This window comes from Kryptolebias marmoratus, linkage group LG12, assembly GCF_001649575.2.
Source record: "Kryptolebias marmoratus isolate JLee-2015 linkage group LG12, ASM164957v2, whole genome shotgun sequence".
NCBI lineage: Eukaryota > Metazoa > Chordata > Actinopteri > Cyprinodontiformes > Rivulidae > Kryptolebias > Kryptolebias marmoratus.
In genome coordinates, this window is record NC_051441.1 from 18,152,937 (window position 1) to 18,170,158 (window position 17,222).

At 42.3% G+C, this 17,222-nt stretch overlaps 1 protein-coding gene across 3 annotated transcripts in view; it reads right to left on the reverse strand.

Moving 5' to 3' along the window:
• LOC108236183 (myosin-9) overlaps positions 1-17,222 on the reverse strand; it is a 30,395-nt gene that overhangs the window by 12,459 nt on the left and 714 nt on the right. For 2 of the 3 annotated variants that reach the window (XM_017416675.3, XM_037978495.1), the window contains exons 2-11: positions 8,217-8,548; positions 5,146-5,302; positions 3,493-3,520; positions 3,234-3,327; positions 1,639-1,731; positions 1,478-1,541; positions 802-900; positions 569-712; positions 401-496; positions 39-310 (exon numbers count right to left, since the gene is read on the reverse strand). In XM_017416675.3, coding sequence (XP_017272164.1) covers positions 39-310; positions 401-496; positions 569-712; positions 802-900; positions 1,478-1,541; positions 1,639-1,731; positions 3,234-3,327; positions 3,493-3,520; positions 5,146-5,302; positions 8,217-8,543 — 1,374 coding nt within the window. In that variant the 5' untranslated portion in view covers positions 8,544-8,548. Of the gene's footprint in view, positions 1-38; positions 311-400; positions 497-568; positions 713-801; positions 901-1,477; positions 1,542-1,638; positions 1,732-2,632; positions 2,654-3,233; positions 3,328-3,492; positions 3,521-5,145; positions 5,303-8,216; positions 8,549-17,222 lie in introns of all 3 variants that reach the window. The other variant, XM_017416674.3, reaches the window with a different exon arrangement.

Consider the following 17,222-nt stretch of genomic DNA (forward strand, 5'->3'; position numbering starts at 1 on the left):
ACAGCGAAGTCGTCGTTAAATAGTCTACTTGGATTTACCTCAAAGATCTCAAAGCCGGCGATGTCCAGGATGCCGATGAAGGACGCTCCCTGTCTCTTGGTTTTGTCGAGGGCTTTGTTGATTCTCATGACAAGCCAGCGGAACATCCTTTCATACGTGGCCTTGGCCAGGGCTTCGACTGCAAACTCCGCTTGCTCCTGAGTCTGAGCCTTCTGGACGAAGTCTCGGCCCACTTTGATTCTGGGTGACAGGATGGCCCGGGTGAAGTCCGTGACGTTCATGCCCATCAGGTGGCACACCTTCTGAGCCGCTGTCGCCGAGAGAAGAACAAAAAGCGAGCGTTAAAGCTGACCGGGGGGCGGGGGGAATGAGTGCGGGGAGGGTAACCGGTCCAACTTACCCGTGTTGTCCGGCATGGAGGCCTGATCCGTGTGGCGCTCCTTCTTGAAGCTCATGTTTCCAAGCTGCAGAACCGAAGCCACCACCTTCAACAAGCCTGCACAAACAGAAAGTTAACGCACACGCAAAGCACCGCCGAAAAAGAAACCCAGGACGTTAGCTTCCTTACCAACTTGCTCATCCTCTGGAATACCCATGATCTTAAAGGCCTCCATGGTCTCGGTGAACAAGTCCTTGTCCTGCTGCCCCGGAATCGTGACGTTTCCATTGGAAAGGAATCGGTAGTTGTTGTAATTTTCAAGGAGGAGATCCTCTGCGACGAACGTGAAAAGGAGAGATTAAAGTCTCTGTCAAGCGCGTGCACATTGGTGACTCTGGAAAGGTTTCTGACGTGCCGCTTACTTCGCAATCTCTCCCCTGCTCCCGTGAGCAGGTAGTAGAAAACGTGGAACGTTCTCTCCTCCTTGGCCTGGCGAATGGCACGGGATTTCTCCAACAAGTCTGCAAGTCGACCCGTCAAGGAAAGCTCCCGGCACAAACGCAAACGAAGCCCTCCTCTGGACAGCTCTTTAGGTTTTAATGAGATGCGTGCTCAATAAGTCCAGACTGATTTCAAACCTACCATCGATAAGTGAAGTTTTTCAGAAGCCTGATTATATTCAGATAAATGATTTTATAAAGAAAAATACCAGTCTGGTTTTAGATCGAATGATAGTATTAATTAATTAATTTGAACGGTTAGTTTTATCATTTATTGCCACTTATTTAGTCAGTTTTAATCACTATTTGTTCTTATGAGCTTTATATTTTATATTTTTGATGCCAACCTCTGCGTTTCCTCAGTTCCTTCAGTTTCCACGTTAGAGCTATTATTATTTAATCTTTTTCACAACTTGTTGCTCGTTTAAATGATCTTTTATGTCGTTTCTTTGCTTCCGCCTGCTGGTTTGTCGATTTCCTTTCATGTTCCGTTTACATCTGGCGCGTTGCACTTAGTGTGTGAAAAGGTGCTTTGCAAATAAAGCTGGATTGAATAAATAAAGCGAAACACGAGTCGAGCTTCCAGCGTGAAGGATACACGTCTCGATGTTGGCGCCGACGATGTAACCGTTGACGTCGAAGTTGATCCGGATGAACTTTCCCTAGAACGGGAAGAGCAACACTTTAATAAAAGGAAAAGGGAGAGATTGTGACAAAACAAAAATAATGAAACTAAATAAAAACGGTGATTAATCATACAAATCTGGAGGAGTTGTCATTTTTGACCGTCTTGGCATTTCCAAAAGCTTCCAGGATGGGGTTAGCCTGCAGCAGCTGCTTCTCCAGCTCCCCCTGAAGGAAACAAAATATATTTCCCCATCTTTAACAGACTCGCTAAAATGGATTATTCTACAAACCACAAAACGGATTGCCATCAACACGGATTAGGACTTAATCTGACTTTGAATATTCTTTCTACATCTTAAAGAAATATGCAGAATTTATTGATTTAGCCGTGAAACATTACCCCTGAGGAGGAAGAACATTATGAACAAACATTTAAAGAAACAGAGCGATAACATACAGACACAGCAACAACAAACATTACACCCAAGCATATGACCCAACACATACGATATCAGGTTAGTCCCCAAATGAGCCAACACCCAAACCAGAGACCGCCGACAACCCATCACCTGTTACTCTGAGTGGAAAGATCCAGTGACAACCCCCCCCCACATACGAAACCCAAATTATTATTTCCAGTTAATAACTTCCCTTTTTGCTAACTTTTAATCTGAGTTTCGCACGTCCGTGCACCTGTGCCTCATGCTAAAAGTAAAACTGTCATTTTTAAAGACGCTGCACCGACGTGGCTCGGCTCTTTCAGAACAAAAACAGAAAGGCAGCGCTGACTCAAAAGCACGCATAAAGTAGCGACACGGGTCATGAAAAATTAAACCAGACAAAAGAACAGGCTAAGATTTGAGGCAGATGTCCCGACAGACCCCTCCCGTTTGTTCTTTGATTGTCTGGTTGAATTTTACACGGGAGCGCATACGGCTGCCACTGAGCTGCGAACAAACTTCCTCCCTGCTTCCTTATGGCGGGCAAGACATGTCACCTCTGCCCTCGACACAAAGTGACTCCCACATCAGCGAGGGGAAGGAAGAGGAGGTGGGGGGGGGGGATTTGAGAAGGAAGGTGACGACAGAAGCAGGAGGAGCGAATGAAGGGGGAAGAGTCAACTCACATGTGACAGGACCAAACTGCTCTGTTGATGGGAAAAGAGAAATACAAAAGGCTCAAAAAAAAGGGATGATAGATGTGGTTTTTATTTTAAAAACAAAACAAAACCCCCGCTGGGTTCCTGTGAGCAACATCTATCATGTGGCTGGCAGACAAAATAACAGCAGAACAGGTTTTCCAGCTTCGGCTGACGTGAGTCACAGCTGCTTTAACTTGTCTAAATGGATGATGAGATGCAGTGAAACTAAACAAAACATGTCTCAGATTATGGTTTAGTTCAGATCTGTGAGCCTGAAGCTTTTAGATCTGCACAACACTTTCTGTGCATGAAGGGTTGCTATCCACATCCATTATTCTTTTAAAGGAAAACATGATTATTTTCTCAATAAAGAAAAAAAAAGCACTTAAACTGAACAATGCATTAATGGTTTAACACCACAATAACAACATAAATCATTCAGTGTGAGTATATAAGCAGATAAACATCTGCTGGAATTAAAAAAATCCTTCATCAAATGTGCCAAAAGTAAAGAAAATAAGACTTTGTTTTGTACGATGAATTGAAAAGAAGGATGAAGGCTGGAAGTGGATTTCTAAATACTAACCTGATCTTTCTTAGTCTTATGAGAGGAAGCCACATGAGCGAGGTACTGGATAACCTTCTTGGTGTTCTCCGTCTTACCAGCACCGGACTCGCCCCTGCACAAGACATGCCGCGAGATCCAAAAGAAACAAAAGAATGTCAAGAATGAGAGCTACTGAAACAAGAGCAGGCTAAAAAACACACCATTCTAACAGTCAGGAGGCAATTAAACAGCTGATGACACCAGAGGGATCGCTTTCATGTGTGTGTTTGTAACTCACGTGCAAAGAATAGACTGGTCTTCCCGATCTGAGGAAAAAAAAAAAAAAGTATAAAATGTAAGTTCTGCAGCACAACTCTGCAAGGTTTTCTAGATGAGTGTGTTATCGCCACAGTGCATACACTTTACGCCTTTACAACAGGAAATACACGAACCACAGACAGAAAATCAATATCCGGCTTCCTGTGACTGAAAGTTTGTCGGGGTTCTAACTGCCTAATTACTGCGTCTCCTTCTGAAATGTGCTCTGGAGCACGGCTTGTACAGAAAAAAAAAAAAAGAGCACCATTGGGACAATGAGGGGCGTGAACGATAGGGGAGGGTGGTTTTAAACGAAAAGCAAACAAACCTGGAGGGGTGGGGGGTAAATCCTAAAGCAACCAAATACATACAGGAGGTGGATAAAAGAAACACTTGTACAATAGCTCTTCAGGAAATACCCGCCGAGGCCTCAGTGCCTAATTATATATTGTGGTAAAAGGTAAAAGCCGGGGAAAAAAAGCACAGCACACAGGAAATGTGCAGCAGCTAATTTAGGCAGGATTTCTGCTCGCTAGAATCAGAGAAAACTAAAAATCTAAATGAGTCGTTTCAGCAACAGGCGCAAGAAACTACAAGCTCAAGCAGCTTCTACTGAAGTTTAGATGCTGAATAAAAACTGGATTATTATTTTGATCTTTGGAGCAGTCCAGTATTTGACTTGCAGCTTAAAAAAAAAAGAAAACCCCAGACACTTCTTTCTTACGCTGTATAAAATGTTTAAATGAGGAGAGAATGATGGGTTTCCTACACATTTTTCATTCTGAATTTTCATATTTCTCCAGACTCACATTTACAGATTCTTTTTGGGTCACATTTTGTCGTCAAAATGTCTAAATTTACGCTGTTTGTATAGTGGTCCCACTTTATTATTTGCATGTAAAATCAGGCTTTTTCCTGAATATAACATTACTTCATTGCTTTTGCAATGCATCTAGTTGTTTGTCCGTACAAATCTACTACTGCAAGACATGTTTTCCTTAAATACTATCATTTTATTCAACTTTTAAAGAAACTACAAGTTATTTTTGCTCAGACTTTTTTATGTTTGTCATTCAACGGTCTGCATCTGCTGGTCAGCTAAATAATTAAAGTCGCGTTTTCCTTAATGACTAAAATAAGGCGTCTCGCAACAGAAAGACTATTTTTGTTCAATATTTTAATTTCAAGAAGTTGTCTGTCTACTTTTTAGTTTATATAGCAACTTCCAGAAAGGAAAAAACAGGAACTAGGTTCATTCTTTATAAGAAAAACTCCCCGTTTAAGAAACTTTTCTAGAATATAAAAATTTTAATTTGTAAAACACAATGGGTGATAAGAGTCTGGAAACACTAACGTTTCTTCAAACTTCATTTTCTCTTACCCCATCCATATTCAAACCTGGAACATGCAAAAATCAAACTCCATACCTTTACATACTTTAAGGCGATGGAACCCTCTAATCATTATTTGTTTCTGCTGCTTTGCTTCATCAAAGCATAAAAGCTGAGATGAGCAGCTAAAAACACTACGTCCTTATGACAGCTTAAGACTCGTTTCACCGGTTCTGTTCAATAAATACAAAAAAACTTCAGATCTTTGAAATTAATGTGAAGCGGCGGGCCCGGCGGCTCACCCTGCATCATGCTCCTGTAAGCTGTGTCGGTGATGGCGTAGATGTGAGGCGGCATTTCGTGTCTTTTCTTGCCCTTGTACATTTCAACGATCTCCTCCGAGTAGATGGGCAGGTTCTTGTAGGGGTTTATGACGACACAGAAGAGCCCAGAGTACGTCTGCGGGACACAAACAGAGGACGACGTTAGGGAAATGACACCAAAAAAAGGGGAAAAAAAGCTCATTTGAAAATGTAGTGAATAAAACAAAGGGATTATAATTTGAAAGAACTTCATAAAATGTCGCACATGCACAGATACAATCCACCACAAACCAAAAAAGGATATATTATTTCAGTAAAACAAAAAAAGATCCTGTTTGTATTTAGTGCAGTTACAGATAATTGTGTATTTTACAAATCTGGACCGAGATACTGACGGTGTGTGGCAAAATATTCCTGCACCTGTGTGTTTATTCAAACTGAACTGGATGATCTAGGCCTCATCAGCAGGTCCTGCTGGGGGATTTTATCCAAAATAAACTGAAGGAGATAAATGAACAAAAAAAAAACCCAAGTAGAAATAATTTGCATTGTTTTTGTCAATACAGTCATTAAAAAGCTCCAGAATAAGATGAACAGGGACTTATTACCTCATATTGTAACAGAGTGTGACACTTTGAATGAACTAAATCCCAACCTTTGCTTTCATACCAGGACATGTCCAGTTTAATGTTAATGTGTTACAAATCCGCAGGCACTGATTAAGTAATAAAGACGTTCCCGTCCTCGATCAGCTCCGAGCTGAAAAATTCTCATGAAATCTGACTTGATTTGCATTTCTGCGTTATGTAATCTCGACCCCACCCAGCTGCAAGTTTGAACCGATGAGTGACTCCAACGCTCCAGAACATGACAAGTCAGCCATGGTCGCGTCTCAGACTGATGAGAAAAGGCCAACATCGACACCCTTCCTTATTATATAATAGGAGATCTGCACAAAGCATACACTCTTTACCTTTGGGGCCAGTTTGGTCCCATTATAACCACATGTTTTTGATATACTCTAATCCTGACATATTATAATGCTTTTTCAACGAATGCCTAATAAAATGAAGCCTCTACCTTCAAAATACAGGATAAACAGGTTTTAGGTGGGATGACTCTCCCAACCCCCAGGGGCAGCAGAGCTTTATTACAGGTTTCTATGGAGGCCTGGCTCTCTTACCTTGCAAAATTCATGGCAGGAAAAAAAGCTGAACACCACAAAAACGGTCTTGGTGTGTTCGGTTTTACTTAAAAGAGTGGCGTGAATGTTGCTGAGAATACATTTGTGTGTGTGCAAGTGTGAAATTTGAGTCATCAAAGGCTAAATAGACAGCCTTACAGTCCCTGTTGGACAGTGAGCAGCATGTTACCAGCAGAGAGGATTCAGCTGAGAGCCAGGAGGGATGAAGGGAGTAGTTCCTGCCAGGCACAGAGGGGCCCTGCAGCTTGGAGGAGGAGGAGAAGGAGGGAAGGACGCCTCTACATGGAGATCAAGATTTGGGGAAATCCCATGGTCTCCCACACGAGAGGAGGCCCTGCCATTTTTTACTCCTCCTACCTTGACCCCAGGGGCTGACTTACTTCACACTTGTCAGGATCTGCGGCCCAAAGACCGCATTTGACCTTTCTGTCCCCCGAGGACCTCCATTAGAGGAGGTCAGTAACTGAATGGAAGGGCTTGAACGAGGAGGAGCTGCAGGCCTACCTGGGACTGCTGACATGTTCAGGTCACAGCACAAGTCAACCATGAGACTGTGGGACAATGAGACAGGGCGGGGCATTTTTGGTTTGTGGCACCTAATCCTGCTGTCGGCAGACAAAGTACCTTCAGACTTTGCACAGGTGGCCAGTGTGCCTGCTCTTCCACATTATAGACATCTTGTGCAATTAATGCCTTTGTCTTGATCACCTTAATGGACCCCTGCTGGAACAGCACCAAGTTTTTCAGGTGGCATCTCTTCCTGGAGCAGGCTGGCAGAGCTCTCATAGCCCCAAAGAGGAGCCATTTGCCCGGAGGTCCTTCTGCAGTCAGCCTGGCTCTAAAAGCCTAGGGCCAGGTTTATGGGCGGAGGAGGAGGAGTCACAGCCAGGGCCCTCCAGAAAGCAGAGGCAGCGTGCCTTGTGCCCAGAACGCAAAAGGGTGTGAAACCAGTACATTAAATGTGGAGCAAATGCATGTAAAAGCACCTTAAAAAGGTCTGTGGTTTATGCCAGGAAATGTAAACATACATGCATGTTGAAAAGAGCAGAAAAACTTTTTTTTTAAAAAAACTTTAAATCTATAGTTGGGTCTGAAAGTGTTGAGAAGATTTCATAAAGGTGAAAGTGAAAATAAAAATTATTCATTAAATTTTTTATTACCCTTTTTTATGAGAGGGATTGTTCAGGGCTAAGGCAAAAGTTGCATTTTCATTTTTAAAGGTGCCTTAAGAGTTAAGAGCAACCTAAACCATCCACTGCATGGATCTCTGGAGAACTAGGGAGGGGGAAAAAAACAACTTTTGTTGATATGACCGGGTCACTACTAAAGAGTCAGAGACCAAATCACTCCCAGGCCAGAAAGGGGAAGTAAATAACAATTATAGGGGCAGTAATGACAGTTACATCATGGTTTACATTCCATGCCCATTTCTTCAAAAACTGGACCGGTGCCCTTCGCCCCCCTCCACCTCTTATTTCTACAAATCTCACACTCTAGACCGCATTGTTCCCTTGAGCTTCCCGTTTATACAAAAAATTCCCCAAACAGAGGAAAAACAAGCAAACAAGACAGCACTGAATCTGAGTCACAGAGGGTGAAGAAAGAACAATTGAATATCCTGAGTATGTTAACAGATTCCACATTTTCTGTCCAATGCCTGTATGCAAACAATGGGCCATCTTAAGCAACGTGGCCTTTTGGGAAGATAATTAGGCTGGAGCTCAGCCAGGGAGGATGGAAATGCTGCAACAGATATTTAAAATTAACTCTAATCCATCACTCAGACATAAACCAGTAAACACGCTGAATAATTTATAAACCACAGCCTTGTTTGCTTCGTACTCACATAGATGAGACCAGAGTAGTATCTCTCCTTCAGGTTGTGCAGCACGGACGCCTCGTTCAGGCAGGTGAGCTCGGCCATGTCCTCCACCTTGCTGAACTTGGGCGGGTTCATCTTCTGGATGTCGTCCTTGTTCACCTTGATCTTCTTACCCGAGTCCATCAACTCCACCACGCACTCGTCGCCGTGCTCCTCCTTCAACGAGCCCGCCTCGAAGCCCAGGCGCTCCGAGGGCACCCATATCAGCTTCTTGGAGGCCCAGTCAGCCTGGGCCAGCGGGTTGTTGACCAGATTGCGGTCCACGTAGAGAAACCTGTCTGCATCCGACATGGTGGCTGTGTCGGAAAGAGAAGAAACGGCGTTAGTGATCAACACAAAGACAAGATTTGATTTGTTGTAATTTGATGCAATTATCCTTTACATTTTGCTCAATGACACACTGAAATAAAACTATTAATGCGTGGCTACATGTAGTCGAACTAAAAAAAGTAAACTTCTGACGTTGAGCCAGGGTTTTCCCTAGTAAAATTAGCCTTGTCAAAATGATATCAAGTCTGTAATTTCACTTTCTTGTTCAAAATGTAGGTTACAGATTAAAAAAGAACAATAAACATACAATTATAATTCCCCATCTTGTCATCAAGGCTGGAAAAGAATGTTTCTTATGATTTAATCCTGTTTTAGTAAAGGCTTACATGTAGACTAGTTATAATAGAAGCATGTGAATATAAGCCATTTAAAATAAATCATTAACCTCTCTTATTATATTGTAATCAATGCTAACCAACAAGTGGAAAAGGTTCATATTTAAGTAGATGATGACTTTCAGAACCAAAGTTTCCAGCGCAAACATTTATGAATTAAGAAGAAATACAAAGTGAATTTTTGGTTAAGTGAAAGTTACAACATATAAGCACATGAGAAGGTATGTTTTCCTGTCTAGGTGAGTACGCTATAAAATTAAAACATTTGATCAGCGCAGATCGAGACACGCTGAAGAGGAAGGATATTCTCACAGTATTCATGAACCCAAAGCATCCAAGGTTTTTCATTTAACCACACAAATCCCATGTCGTGTCAAACTACTTTGAAATTACCTTCAGTAAGAAAATACATATGATAGATAAATAAATAAGGAATTTTTTAATAAAATCTGTAAGAGTAGAACAAAAAGACCAGAGAGGTAACAAACTAGCTCTCACTGTTTAAGTAAAACATGTGTGAAATAATTCCTGTAAGGAATTTATATAATGATGGTAATGAATCACACCGACACACTGAGAACCAGTAAAAACAAATTGTTTTTACGCTGTTGATTCACAAGAACAATGAGCTGGGAGGGGCACGCTTCTACCTTATAAAAGGTTCCCTAAATTAAAAAAAAAAAAAACTAAAACAAATAAACTTCCAAAACAATTTACATTTAAAAGGTCACAGGTAGAGGTTATTAAACAAGCATGACAGAGTTCAATTACATTCCATCTATGAAAAGAAAACCCTGCAAACATCTTACAGCTCATTAACACCTTGTTGACAGAGAGCTGTCATTTCACCTATACAGTGAGCACTTTAACCAGTTTAACAACAACTGATGAGAGAGAAAGTGAGCCCGATCCAAGCCGCCCGACCACAGCGAAGGCTGTGACAACAAACAGGGTGACGTTGTTATTGTCTCGATGATCGTTCCTGCACTGAAGGGGGAATGACGCCATGTTCCCGGCAGGGTCGTTCCTCTCCATCAGTCTCCCTTCACCTCTGATAAGAGCCGTTCGATATATGCTTGTTCATCCACAGCCGAGGTCAGACTCAGCAGTCATGCTTATTTTCATGCCTCAACTAATACATAAGCTTGAATTGCTTTATGGCTGTGACAGCAGCTCGATTAAAAAAAAAAAAAAAAGGGATTCCGTTGGCAAATTTTAACACTTCACGTAAAGAACTGCTTGTTCACAATCGGGCAGAAAAACAGACCTTAACCGCTTTGTATTTCTCAGAGTGAACATAGGTCAAATATGAGGCAAATTTACAGCCCACACATCTCAAACTCTGAAAGTCACGAACTCGCATGTTGATTTTGCAAGCAAACATCTGAGGGAAATGTTTGAGAAACTAAGAAGAAGTTGCAGATTTTTTAAAGTGTCTCTTCCAGCACACAGACCCCGATCTGTAAGAAAGAAAAATAAAGACGGACATTCTTCTCACGACTCCTAACTTGCTGCAAACGTTATCAACAAGCTGTCAGGCTGCACAACAGCTGACAGCCATCACCGCTCCCCCCCACATCTACTAACTCATCCCTGGTCCTCAGACCCCATCCCCTATCAGAACGAGGCAAAAATAGGCCTTCGTGCGCCTCTCAGCTGGCTCCAAGCTCCCTCCTCCCTGTCCCAAGTCCCAACACCCTCTTTCCTTTATGTTTATCCAGCCCTTTCAGGGTCACATTCCTCCCATATTCACCCTTTATCAGGGAGAGCCAGCAAGCAAAGACATTCCACAAATATCTGTCCTCCATCCTCTGTGACTCCCCCCTTTATATCTTAAACCAAACTGATGATTATTCATCTTCACTCTTCTCCATTTCCCCCCCGCCATTCAGTCTCGTTAGTGTTCATTTCACTCAGACACAGGATCATCTTAACTGCAAGAAAATCGCTTTTTTTTTTTGCATGTGGCACTTGTCCGGCATTGTTCTTTGCTATGTTAAAGTTAACTAAAGTCAATCATTACTCCGATGAGAGGAGATGGATTAACTGGTCCTGAGAAAAACCACTTATGAGCGCTAATAAACTCCAGTCTGTGTAAATTAATAAAGGTCTAGCATTCCTTAAAGCCGATTTAGTCAAACACTGCAAGCGATGTTTTGCACAACCGAATGCAAGATATTAAGAGCTCTGTTAGCTCTCGGAGTATGTGGTGAGATCAACTTTGAGCCACTACCACACTAAATGTCAGATCAGTATCTGTAAAATTAACCGAGTTAGAGCTATTAAAATCTGCCCAGTGATTCACCTAAAGCTTCTCATTTCTTCAGACAAGCTTCTGAAGGCTAATGGTTGAAGCGTATTTTACTGGCTGATAAAAATCATTCTGTGTCCATGAGGGAAAGAAACACAAATAAAATAAAATAAAACACCAAATCAAGAAGCTCAGTCTGATGATGCCTGCCTCAGTCCAACTAAAGCGCTTGACACAGATAATAACTCTGACACACTTCAAACTTTCTCCAGAGAGGAATAAGGACTAAAATTACTCCGAGCTATTTTAGTTTGACAAGCGCTGTTCTATATAGAAAGTAGAGAGGAGGGACAAAGAAGGCCCGTCTGCCAATTTTAAACCTTCTCTTGTGCAGATCTGTAGATGTTGACATCGTAATAAAACAGCGTCTGCATTCATACCATTAATCTGATCTTATCCTCTCCTTAAGAGTCACACTAAGGTATTCGAAGTCTGACAGATAAAGCTTCTAACGCTGCAAAAAATAAAACTAATTCCTGACTCTTCATTTGCTCAATGAAAGCCAGCAGTAAAAACACACCACTCTGCTCAGACCCATTCAGGATATGAATTGTTTCTAATATTAATAATGACTGATTATATGGCAAGAAGTGGGTCACAGTCCCTCTGAAACTGAAGTTTTCTAAAAACTGACAAATACCATTAAAATATTAGAAAATACTACAAAGAAGAAGCAAGTCCTTTTCAAATGTGCTTCAGAGAGGAAGAGGAACCATGGAAAAATGTTTTAAAACAACATTTGGGGAGGAAGGCGGATGGTTCTAAAAGAGGATCCCAGAGACCAGATTGTGGTTAGAAACAGAGGAAGTAAGGCAGCAGACAGGACTTTCACAAAAAACAGTCGGGAACAAGAACGAAAAAGGAAAAGGGCAGAGCATCCTCATTAGTGCTGTTTAGAAAAGCAGGTCAGCCTTGCTTTTGATAAAACTGAGGCCATCCATCCATTACACTCCCTCTCATTCCTTTCCACCTCGCCGAGTTACAGTGACCGAGAGTCGGTACAACCTCCCACAGCCTAAACATGTACAGCCCAACCCTCCTCCTCCTCCTCCTCCTCCTCCAGCTGTAGGAAACCCATAAACCAGCTGCTCTGTGTCGGCTGGTCCATTGGCAGCATCATCAATAAAGCAGAAAAGGTCAATAAAGCGATGCTCCCATCAACTGCATCCCTCCACAGCTAAATCTGCCTGTCCTTGGCTGACTTCCTAATGCTGCGGCTATCGTTTTACACTGTTCACACCCACGACAGCTTGGCTTTAGCCGTTTACGTTACCCCGTCCAACAAACGCTCGTTTAACGTGCCGCATCGGGTCTTTCTACATCACGGCTTCGTTGCTTTGATCCGATAAAACGCCGGTGAAAGTTCATCCCGGGCTCAAATGTCAACTCCTCCTCTCCTTCCCCCATGCTCATCTCGAACTGCGATGGGTGGGGCAAAGAGAGGAGAGAAGGAAATTACAAACCAAGAAAACTATTTTCCCCATTTGTGGAACTTGTTAAGCGAGTCCTTTAAAGGAGGGAGAATTGTGGCAATTTTTTTTTCCTTCAACAAATGCTAAGCAGAGCAGAGGACTTTAAGTAAATAAGGTGGTTTCTTTATAAAATTGTCGAATTTGCAGTTTTTTCCCATTTTAAAGCTCGTCACTTTTGCCTGGAGGGCCCCTCTGGTCCACATCACCTGCTCCTTTCTGCTCGTACCGACAGATTCTGTCAGATAAACTCAGGCGATGCTTCACCGACACAATCAGCTGTTCTCCAGATCTTAAAGTTGAGTATTTTTTAATGACACAACAGCTGATGTCAAAATATCATTCATAAAAATTTAACTTTGCGTTTGAGTTAATTTGATTAAGCTCACATTCGGCCTTTATGTCTGTAGTGTGACTTCATCCAGTCACACACTAAAAGTTACAATGCAGACATGCAAGCAGTAGGTAAATGTCAAAGAGCAGAGATAATAGTCATTTTAAAGAGGTCAAAAGAACAAATTCTGTGTCTATCATTTAAGTACTTATCTTGTCACAACACCCCATGCACAACCAAATGATTGTTTTTGTCAATAGAGCATACTGAAGTCAGGTTTTTTTTTCCTGAAACACCTTGAAGAGTATCGATGAGGAGATAACAAATGACCACATAAGCCTCTAAAACAGACAGCGAAAGAATGCAGAGGGGAGTTCGGATCAACATTTCTGTTTGGCAGCAGTAATATTTCTTCAAAAGGAATGCTGCACGGCCACAGCTTTCTGAAAGCCCCCGTCAAGAAAAGCTGCTACTGCTGCTGTAATTCTTTCGTTGGCTCTTATATCTCCATAACTCCCATTCTATCATCAGACAGCCTGCCCTGCTTCAGCTTGGTGGTTTGGGGTTCTCGTTTGTGGCTTCTCCCCCCCACCCCTTATCGCTCCTTATCTCTTTTTAGAGCACTCCTTTTAAGTTACTCACGCAATACCAAAGCTGTTTTGCTTTAATCTTGAACAAACGGTGTGCTCCGAGAACCTTATGTCGGTTCGTAAACGTCTGCTGGGCAGCGTAATTTAGATGTACAAGGAAGTTACATGAGCCAACAATAGTAGTAGGATGGCAGGTTTCAAAGGTCATAGTGCAAGAATGAGTTTGCGCCTGCAGGGTTTCACAATCTCTGAAGCATTAACCACAACTTCAGTCTCACCAGATGCATTGCTCACAAACATGTCTAAAAACTAACGTACATAAATGCATCTCTGATTCAAGGTGCATTAGGCATCCTTGTCTTAAGTTCATTCAATTGTAAGCTTCCTTCCTCTGAAGAGGTTATTACCGGATATGAATTAATAAGGTGCTTTTAACCTAACATTACCCAAACCCTCTGTAGAAGGCCAAATCGTATGTCAGAAATCTCTACTACTCAAGCTTTAACCCACAATCATTGCCGCAAAACAGAACGTACCACCTAATAGGTGTGTGCAGCCATCAGCGGGGCATGGTCAAGGTCCGTCCTTCGAGAGCAGAAATCTCAACACGTCGTTTTTTTTTTTTAAATAAATGTAGGCTGAGCCTGAGAGCAGTCATTTCCTGGCATTGTTCAACTGTATTCAAGCTGTACAGGTGGAAGGGGGACAGAGGAAGGGTTTGGGTGGGTCTTAAAAAAAAAAATCAAGCAGAGGAAAAAGAGGTGGGTGGGAGGCTTTGACTTGGAGTGGGAGCTGAGGTCATTGGGAGAACTAATGAGACCTAGGTTTGGGTTTTCGTTGCACGTAGGTATAAGTCGATATCGCCCTTCCGAAGTGAAGCATTATGGGTATTCAGCCAACACGGATGGACTTGAATGCAGTCGTTTGAGAAAGTGACGCAGAGATCTGACGTGGAAGTTGAATGTTAACTGGTTAAAGTTGGCACACATCGAGGAGAGTCCACCTTGAATCTGCACAGCTACTTGCTTCGCTCAGATTCATACTTTCCTACAAGCAGACAGCCCTAAAAAAAAAGCTGTGCTCGCACCATCTTTAAATGAGATTAGGCATTTATGTTTTAGATTCTACAAAGACATTTCTCCGTGTTAAGAAGACATCCATTATTACATTTGTGGAAAAAAAACAATATACAATGAGAGTTGCATTCGTTGAAGGGAGCCACTAGTTTTAAACAAAGACCTTGTGCAATCTGTTAACGCCCTGAGAATGTGTCGGGGAATGACTCAAGACACCACAGCACCAAATTTTAACTTAATATCTGTGAAACTGACCGAGTTTAGTCATTTCTCTGTTTGTCAAAGTCAGTTGGATGTGGCATCCATGTTGAACGGGGGTTGTTAATCAGCTGTAGATGTACATCTACGGATTGCGTTGGGGGTTTTGTTGAAATGCGTCAAGAGGGTCGTGAGATATTTCGCTAACAGGCAAACACACAAAAGGCGATAATCACATGACAGGGCACCGCAACAAAATGCAAGTTCTAATCAACCATTTAGGACTGAAGAAGGAAGGCCAAAACCACAAATCAATACTTTATAGTGTACCAATGAGGAATCTAAAACAGTAGTTCCTTTGAATTCCTAACCTCTCATATCATTTGTATCTGTTGGCATGATAAAGAGATTACTAAGCAGCAGAGACAGTCACAAGTTACGTAGAAACTGAAACAGCAATGCAACAAAAAAGCAACGTCCCGCTGCCCTAAACATCCACAAACACATCTTCAGACAGCAATGTCACAAGGGAACTGAGCTGCCTCACATCCCAGCTCCTTGTTCATATTATAACGACGTCTGCGTTTAATTTGTTTAGCCCATAGTACAAAACTCTCCCGGAGGGGAAACTTGTGTGTGGACATTGCTGACACGCGAATGATGGAATGCAATAATCCGTGCGGGGGGTGGTGGGGGCTCCACAACGGCACTAAAACGAGCAATAAGTGAGCAGAACTGGCCTCCAGAGGAGCGATTTCACAACACAGTGTCATGACTTGATTTAACTAAATGACTCGAAGGCAACAACAGGAAGTGACGCACCGCCTGTCACCCGGTGTGGCTTTTTAAGGCGAAAGCGCGCAGCCGTTTTGGTGACGAGAGAACAACTGGGGAAAACTTCATCCAGAAATATGCACTTACTAAAAAAAAAAAAAGGGGGGGGTTGACACGAGGACATTCAGGGTGTTCACTTGGACATCTTGTGCGCTCCGGCATCAAATCATTTCTGTGATTTTTACTGGTCCTTGGCGGACACCAGCTGATCTGAAACGTATGGTTCTGATTAAACGCGAGATCAAAATCGGCGCCCCGCTCACTCCCCAGGAACGCGCTTTTGCAGGTTCAAATGAAAGACTGCCAGAGCTAAAGCCGCTCCGACGCTCTGCAACCTTAAAGCAGAGTTCACGCATTTTTCTTCGTCCTCCTTTTGGTCCAAAACACTAAGCCTCACCACCTGCAATAGTCCAAAGAAAAATATTAGGGAATGCAGCACATACCAAAGTGTTTGCTTCCTGGAGTGCAAACACGAATGACGTGCCAACTACAAAAAGCAAACACTAATTGTACTGACAAAGCACGGCCCTTGTTTAGATGCGACATGACACGGCATGATGAAACCCGATGAGAATCTCACAGTTCACAGACATAAGGTGAGTTGGGTTTTTTTTAGTGCGTGGGTTCTCTTTGTTTTTATTCAAATTAGACCAAACAGCTTCATCGCTCAAACTGAAAGCCTCTGCACTGGTCGAAGCATTTAAAAAAAGGATTCCCGAAGCAGTGGGTTAAATGTGTTTGAGAGTTTATAAAGCTCTTATTGGCAAACACGAGGCTTGTGTTGTTGGGGAAACAAAAGATAAATAAATGCGCTCGACTTGATCTTAATCTCCCATCAAGTTCATACAACAATTAACTTGTCGATAGTCCATCATAATCTAGTGCGCTGCAATTAGATTAGAACCCTTGCATTTTAAAGCTGATCTCGTTTCCTGTAATTTGCAGTTCATTAATAAAATTTCTTACTATGAATGCATATCTATGGTTGGATCTTCAGTGACAGAGTGTTTTATCAAAACTGGATTTTTTTTTTTTACCCTCATGTTTGAACCAAGGTTTCTGGTCCAACACACACTTCTACCTGGGAACATATCAGACATTAAAACACCACATAAAGTTGTTTTTTTTTTCCACTGCAGAAGAGATCTTCAGACACTCAAAAGTAGAATAAAAGCTTCATAAATAATCTAGCTGAACATGAGGTTACCAATACTAAAGCAGATATTTACAGCCTATAAAAGATTCTGACATCACCTCGGTCATCTCATAGACACCTCCCTAAAATAAAAAAAGCAGTGACTGAGCTCATTTATAATGAAATCCCAGCCAAAAAGCATGGCTGGTGTACACGGGGGGGATGTTAGTGACGTCATTGTTGAAATGCCTCCTTTCTGCTGTCAGCAGGACTATGAAGAAAGAAAGACGGAGTGAATAAACATGTAGATAACCTGGTTCAGGGCGGGTGAGGAGCTCGTTTCCCTCCCTCCCCCCCT